At 40.4% G+C, this 8,299-nt stretch overlaps 1 protein-coding gene across 1 annotated transcript in view; it reads left to right on the forward strand.

Moving 5' to 3' along the window:
• The first annotated feature begins 6 nt into the window (after nt 1–6).
• The window catches only part of RBM7 (RNA binding motif protein 7), a 10,321-nt gene continuing 2,028 nt past the window's right edge, over nt 7–8,299 (forward strand). Inside the window, exons 1-4 of the mRNA XM_006761541.2 lie at nt 7–193; nt 1,169–1,331; nt 2,223–2,310; nt 5,575–5,665. Of these exons, the coding sequence (XP_006761604.1) occupies nt 104–193; nt 1,169–1,331; nt 2,223–2,310; nt 5,575–5,665 (432 nt within the window). The 5' untranslated portion in view covers nt 7–103. The remainder of the gene's footprint in view (nt 194–1,168; nt 1,332–2,222; nt 2,311–5,574; nt 5,666–8,299) is intronic.

Here is an 8,299-nt window from a genome sequence, read left to right on the forward strand (position 1 = left end):
CGTGGGCGACGCCTGGTTGCGCGAGGACGTGGGCTTTGGAGCGTGCGCAGTGGGAGCGTCGGTGACGACCCCTCGGCCTCGCACGGGAGGGGGCGACGTCGAGATGGGGGCGGCGGAGGCGGACTGCACTCTCTTTGTGGGCAACCTAGAAACCAAAGTGACTGAGGAGCTCCTTTTCGAGCTTTTCCACCAGGTAAGCGGCCGGGACCGGCCTTCTTCCGTTTTCCGCTGGCGTAGGGCCGGCCCCCGTTTCTTTCGCGCCAGCTGGGCTGTCGGGGCGAGCACCCTACCGGTAGGCCGGGCACCCTACCGGTGGGCCGGGAGGGCCTGGGCCTCCTGCGGCGTCGGCGGGCGTCCCGCATTGAGGGAACCCTCGTTAGTTCTCGCGGGAGTGAGGCCTGAAGGTGGTGGAAGGACCCTCACTAACGCGTTTCCGGGGCCAACGCTTGGGGGTCTCAGAGAGGTAATAATACACATGGGTTCTCTCTGGAGCAGTGTTGTTTTTTTAATTAGTTTTTAAATCACAGTTGACAAACAATACTATATTAGTTGGAGGTGTACAGCACCGTGATTAGACATTCATAGAGAACAGTGTTTTTCCTGTCCCCCCTTTTCTCGTCTTCCCCCTAAGACACTCTTTGGTTTGTCTGGCAAATTACACTTCAGTTTCCTTGTCAGTCTGTCTTTTCCACTCGGTTTCTTATAAAATTGCGGCATTAAGATATGTAAAGTAGAGGCATAAGTGCTCCCTGGGAAAGTAGCATTGTGGTGTTTGTGTATTAAAAAGTGTTAAAAATGTGCAGGAGCCTGTTCCCTCCGGCCGCTGTAAGTTTGATGAAGCTGAACTTCCGTCCAAAGAAACTGCCGGTGGTAAACACTGATTTCCGCAGAGGGGACGCCGCTGGTTGTCGGTCACCTCCTTACAGTGGAAAAGTGCTGAGAAATGTAAATTCAGTGATCCTGTCGCTAGTTCCTCAAGGGCTCCCCACCCCAAATAAATTAATCTTCGGTAATGTATCTGTAGGAGCTTTATTCCAATCGAGACGGAGATCTGTGGGTATCTGTTAAGAGTTCCTGGTTGCATTTCTTTTGCTTTTAATCTTGTAACATTTAAGTATTCTCCTGGAAATTGCGTTATTTAAGTTGTAAACTCTTTTTTTGTCTATAGGGCGGGCCAGTAATAAAAGTGAAAATTCCAAAAGATAAGGATGGTAAACCCAAGCAGTTTGCATTTGTGAATTTCAAACATGAAGTGTCTGTTCCTTATGCAATGAATCTACTTAATGGAATAAAACTTTTTGGAAGGCCCATCAAAATTCAGTTTAGATCAGGTAACTCACTATTCAGTTGCAGCACGAAGATATTTAAATCGGTGTTGTTTGGGGAGAGGGATTATTTGCTGCTTTGCCTTTTTGTTTTTAATTTTATTCAGTTTTAAAAAACGTTTATGGATGAAAATACTTTAAGCTTTGTGGGTAACACTGACAACATGGATTTTGAAAGTTGTAATTTAAGAACTTAGTTTAAAATTTCAGCTTGGGTTCGTTAACAGAACATAAACTTTATTGTTAGAAAGACTTGGGTCTTGGGTCCATGCTCTGAAAGAAACAAGAATTATTTTCTGAAATGCTTTTTTGTTGTTAATCCTCACAAGAGGATATTTTTTCCAATGCTTTTCAGAGAGAGAGTGGAAGGAAGGAAGGTGGGGGGGCGGGGAGGAGAAAAACAGCCATGTGAGAGACACATCCATTGGTTGCCTCTCTACCAAGCCCCAGTAGCAGCTCAGGAATCGAACCCGGGTCCACGTCCTTGACCCATTGCCGCATGGGCGACACTCAAACCACAGAGCACACCCGCCAGGTGAAAATACTTTTCCTGGTTGCTTTGTAATTTACTTTTATAAGTTTTGATTCTTGATCATGTGGGAATGAAACTTTGCATGTGTCCAGTCTTACAATTTAGTGTGAGGATCAGAATATTATGATAGAGAATACCCAGAGTGGATATTTATACACCAGATATTCCCTCATTTGGGACCGTTTGTTTTGGATATGTCTGCTAATGAACATTTAGAATTTTCACTCGGATGAAACTAAAGCACTCTGTTAAAATTTGAGGCTTTTAGCTTATGTCTACCTTTTTGGAGTGATTTGGGGTGGGAGAGACAAAAATTCCAACTAAATTTTCTATCAAGAAGAATTTCTCAAATTATTTTATTTTAGGAAGTAGCCATGCCTCACAGGATGTTAGTTTGTCATATTCCCAGCATCATGTTGGAAATTCAAGCCCTACCTCCACATCTCCTAACAGGTAATATTTCTCACCTATTGTTAAAGCCTTTATCAGGAATTTTCTTAGGTCGTGATCTCAGAATGCATGTTTGGTTTTCTTTTTAATGTTCCTATCTCTTTATTGTGCTATATCATTTGCTATGTTGGATTATAGTTATTTATATATTCTAAGGGGACTGTAGATATATATATTATATATAATATCCTTAAAACAGATACATATATATAAATATATATAACTATATTTATGTTCCCTTGTAAAGACATACCCACACTCAAATATACATCTATATAACAAAACTTCTCAAAATATTACTTACACTTACTACTTGCGATGTACTCAATTTACATTTTACTTTATCTTTTAAAATTTAAATTAGTTTATACCACTAATTGGTTACTTGCAGTTTAAAAATACGTGTCAGTAAATAGGCTATGGGACTAAGAGTTCATGGAGTTGGATTCTAGGTCTGCCTTTACGAATTGTGTAATCTTGACCAGGCTCATTTCTCTGCTCCTATCCTTCCATTTGTAAGGAAAAGAAGTTGAATTAAATGATCTCTAAAATGCCTTCCAGCTCCTGGGGGTTAGGAAAGGTATCATATTTATATTTACTTAAATAATTTTATTTGCTTTGGGGAGGCAGAAATTTTACCAGGGACAGTTTTTTTCACTGGTATATCCATAGAGCTATTCATCAATCATATGGGCTTTATTCAAGAAAGAGTTAACAAATACCTGTCATGTGTCATATTATTTACCAAGTTTTTTGCATTTATTATCTCCTTTATGTTTCACAGTAGTTTTATGAGGTCGGGATTTTTATTATCTCTTCCTTGTATATGAAGAAAATGAGGATTGGAGGTTAACTTGTTTAAGTCTGAACTGCTCTTAAGTTGTGGGCTAGGAGTCAAACCCAGGCAGTATGATCAAGCCCAGCCACTATGATGTGCTGCCTAGTGGAGCTAAAGTCTAGATGAAGACACATAATATGTGTATTTTGTGACTATCCATGTAATTACTCACAATTAGTTCTCTAAAAAAAGGAGTAGAGCCCTGTCTGGTTTGGCTCAGTGGATAGTGTCGGCCTGCGGACTGAAAGGTCCCAGGTTCCAGTCAAGGAATGTACCTTGGTTGCGGGCACATCCCTAGTGTGGGGTGTGCAGGAGGCAGCTGATCGATGTTTCTCTCTCATCGATATTTCTAACTCTCTATCCCTCTCCCTTCCTCTCTGTAAAAAATCAATAAAATATATATTTTTTTAAAAAGGAGTAGAAAGTGCTTGGAGAAAGTTGTAACAAGGGAAGATGATATAAATGACTGAGGACCTGAAAGAGGACAATGTACTGAGATCTAATGAGTGAAAAATGGAGAGTAGATGATATTGGAGAAGTACATAGAGGCTCGATGATACAGTCTTCCTTATAACCTATAATTTTGAATTTTGTGATTTTTACCTTAAAAACCATAGGAAGACGTTGAAATGTTTTTTGTAGGATAGTAATAGGAATAGGTTTTTTAATTTTATTTTAGATTTCTATTTTAAAGAGTTGTTTGGTTGCAATGGGAAAATGGATTGGAGGGACAGGGGTGAAAATAGACCAATTAAAAAGCTATTGGTAGCAAGATAGGGAAGTTCTTGGGGCGAGGTTGGTTTGGATTTGAGTAGTGTCAAGAGCTGGAGAGAAATGGATAGATATGAAAAGATATTGGAAGAGGAACTTGTAAGAAAATAGCAGTGTAAAAAAGGTACCCTCTTTGTGTCCTTTCTTGCCTGCTGAAGTTGTCTTTAGATACTTCTCAATACAGTTGGAATTCAAAACATCTCTGCCCACTTTTAGAACCTTCAAACGTATTTTAGGTGGAGAAAAAAAGAGCTTTTATCCTCCTCAGAATTTTTTTTGGGGGGGGTGGGGGGTGGAGAGATATGTAAGTACTTTACTTTTCATCAAAGGCTAGAGTGTACATTATTTTTAAATTGTTATAAATAAAATTATACACTTCGCCCACTTAGCATACAGATATATAACTGATTTAAGAAAACTCAAAAAGATCTAAACTATAAGACAAATAAGTTGGTGGTTTGATTCCAAAGACATGTTTTAAAATACAGTTAATCTAAGTAAGATTTTCTGTAGAGCAAGTTATTTCTTCAGGAAGTGAGGGATAAAGTATAAGCCCTTAAAATTCTTACTCCCCAAAACCTGTTGCTCTCTTCTGTCTCAGTCTGTCTACTTAATTGCTTAAATATCTAGATTTTATTTTCTTCTGTTTCCCTCATCTGTCATATCTAATTGATCAAACCTGTTTCTTTTGTTGTTGTTGTTAATCCTTACCTGAGGATTTCTTTTTGCATTGCAGGGGTGAGGGGAGAGAGAGAGAAACATCAATGTAGAGAGAAACATCAATTGGTTGCCTACAACACGCACCCTGACCAGTGTTGGGGATTAAACCACACCTTTCAGTTTGCAGGCTGGTGTTCTAACCACCAACCCACACTGGCCAGGGCACCATCAGATCTTTTACATTTTAGTTCTTCATCTAGGCCCGTGGCAGGCAAACTGCAGCTCGTGAGCCACATGTGACTCTTTGGACTCTTGAGTGTGGCTCTTCCACAAAATACCACGTGCGGGCGCGCGTACAGTGTGATTGAAACTTCGTGGCCCGTGCGCAGAAATCGGTTTTCGGCCTGGGCGAGTCGATTTTAAAGAAGTACTGTTGATATTTGGCTCTGTTGACTAATGAGTTTGCCGACCACTGATCTAGGCCTTTCCACTAATCCAGGGATTGATAATTCTTTTCTTCTATAAAGGAGCAGATAGTTAATATTTTAGACTTTGCAGGTCATACAGTTACTTGCTCTGCCATTATAGCATTACGTAGATAATACAAAAACAAAAGAGCATGGTTATGTTCTAATAAAACTGTTTGCAAAAAATGATTTGGTCATGGGCTATAGTTTGCTGACACCTTACTACTCCTTCCCTCAGCTGGAATGTTTTTCTCCCAGGTAACCTTGTTATTCAGCTCTCACTTCAGATGCCCTGACAAGATAAGCAAAAATAGAATCCTCTCTCTCTCACCTCTACTTTCTCTTTAGTCATTCAGCATATCACTTACAACTATGTGAAGCTGTCTTATTGTCTGAATCCTTACCCCAGCTACATGAGAGCAAATAACCTTGTCTTGTTCATTCCTTCGAGAGCTGTGTCTGCTCATGATTGGTATGTAGTAAATTCTTGTTTGAATGAATGATTATATGTTGTTTTCTTATTTTTTGCAGACATGAAAGGACTGTGGATAACATGACTCCATCACCACAGATAATTCAGAGATCTTTCTCTTCTCCAGAAAATTTTCAGAAACAAGCAGTGGTAGGCTGATTTTTCAACTTGTTACTTAAAAAACAAAACAAAACAAAATACCAAAAATGTTCAGATAATTCTTTTTTAAATGAATTTATTGGGGTGACATTTATTAATAAAATTATATAGGTTTCAGGTATACAGTTCTATAAAACATCATCTATATATTGTATTGTGTTTTCACCACCCCAAATCAAGTCTTCTTCCATCACATTTTATGCCCCTTTTACTCTGTTCTGTCTCCAATCATCCCCCTTTCCCTCTCATAATTGTCACACTGTTGTCTGTGCCTATGAGTTTGTTTTTTTCTTCGCTTAATCCCTTTACTCTTTTCACCCAGCATCGCAACTCCCCTCCCCTCTGACAGCTATCATTTTGATATCTGTCTCTGATTCTGTTTCTGTTTTGTTTGGTAGTTTATTTTGTTAATTAGATTCCACATACAAATGAAGTCATATGGTACTTGTCTTTCTCACACTGGCTTATTGACGCTTCAGTGAACCATAGGGGTGCATATATTTTTTCACGTTAGTGTTTCGGGTTTCTTCAGATACATTCCCAGAAGTGAAATTGCTGGGTATAAAAGTTCCATTTTTATTTTTTTGAGGTAACTCCATATTATTTTTACACAGTGGCTGCACCAGTCTGCGTTACCACCAGCAGTGCACAAGGGTTCCCTTTTCTCCACATCCTCGTCAACACTTGTTGTTTGTTGATTGATGGTAGCCATTCTGGCAGGTGTGGGGTTTGGATTACTGTTTCACTTTCATTAGTTGTAATCTCTCTCTATTCAGATTTCTGATTATTCTGGATTCAGTTTTGGAAGATTGTATTCTTCTAAGAATTTATCTATTTCATCCTGACTGTCTTATTTGTTGCATACAGTTGTTTGTAACATTTTCTTACAATCCTTTGTGTTGTAAGTTGTTACTTGTCCTTTCATTTCTGATTTTATTTATTTGGGTCCTCTTCTTTCTTGATGAGTCTAGTTAAAGGTTTGTCAGTCTTGTTTGTCTTTTCAAAAAATGAGCTCTTGGTTTCATTAATCTTTTGTTTGTTCTTTTTTAAACTCTATTTTGTTCATGTCCGACTTGATCTTTATTATTTTTTCTTCTCACTTTGGGCTTTGTTGTTATTTTTCTATTCCTTTAAGTATAAAATTAGGTTGTTAGAGATTTTTCTTGTTTCTTAAGGTAGGCCTGAAATACTATAAATACCTCTCTTAAGGCTGCTTCCATTGTCCCATAGATTTTGGGTTGTGTTCTCATTTTCATTTGTTTCAAGATACCTTGATTTCTTCCCTGACCGGGAATCAAACCATGACCTCCTGATCACACATATTAGTTTTCACTGGCCTGAAATACATATTTAAGGATTGAAGAAAGATAGAGTTGCATTTCACATTTTTTATTTTTCTTCAGTTGGTGTGTGTGTTTCAAATACTCGAAATTCATTCTTGTTCTTGCAACCCTATGCTGAGCAACTTTTTAAAATCACATACTCTCTTTAATACTGAATATTAATACTTTAATATACTGTAGTCTTCTAAACTAGCTGCCCCTTGAATATTCCCCTTTTTTCTGTAATATCTCCATGAGATGTTTCATCTTTGTTTCCTTTCAGTTGCCAACTTCTTTTTTCTTTTTCTTACACTCATTTATTTTTATTTTATTTTTTTTTGCCCAAATCAGTTTTGGCTTGTGGTCCGTACCCTTTTGAATTTCACAGGTCTACAAAATATAATGGTGAAATAAAGTAAAATTTTGAGACCGATATAAAGGAATTAACTTTTATAAACATTTTATTTGTCTCATTTTGCTGTAGGCCATTAAAGAAAATCATCTTTGGCTAATGTGTATTCACACATAGAATTTGGGAACCACTCGCCTAGGCATTTAGTATATGTCTCCATTTTATCCTCAGTTGTCCATCTCACACACTGTTTCACATCCCATATAATAAAAGAGAAAGATGGTAATTGGCCCACGACTACCCTTTTCATTGGCTAATCAGTGAGATATGCAAATTAGTCGACAGCCAAGATGGCGGCAAATTTGCATATGTCAGCCCCAAGCCTCAGACTGAAGCTTTAGGCTGGGGCCTGGGCGGAGCCATCCAGCGATCATTGATGGCAGCAGCGGCAGGGAACCAGGCGGAGCCAGCCAGCTATGCTTGATGGCGGCAGCGGCAGGGAGCTGGGGGTCCAGCCAGCCAGGGATCCTTGATGGCAGTTGCAGCGGGGAACCAGGGCGGAGCCAGCCAGCGATTGGTGGTGGGGAGCTGGGGGTGCCCCGGCCCAGGCCTAAACCCTCAGCCTGAGGCGTTAGGCCTGGGTCAGGGAGGAGCCAGCCAGAGATCGTTGATGGTGGGGAGCATGAGGAGGGTCTGGCCCAGGCTTAACTCCTCAGCCAGAGGCTTTAGGCTTGGACTGGGGCGGAGCCAACCAGCGATCGTTGATGGCGGCTTTGGCGGGAACCGGGGCAGAGCCAGCGATGGGTGGCGGGGAGCTGGTGGTGCCCAGGTCCAGGCCTAAAGCCTCGGCTTGAGGCTTTAGGCCAGGGCCAGGGCGGAGCCAGCCAGCGATCGTTGACGGCAGCAAAGGTGGGGAGCTGGGAGGAGGGGCCCCGGCCCAGTGCTGAAGGA

The sequence above is a fragment of the Myotis davidii genome, unplaced genomic scaffold (assembly GCF_000327345.1).
Source record: "Myotis davidii unplaced genomic scaffold, ASM32734v1 scaffold97, whole genome shotgun sequence".
In the NCBI taxonomy this organism is placed as follows: Eukaryota; Metazoa; Chordata; class Mammalia; order Chiroptera; family Vespertilionidae; genus Myotis; species Myotis davidii.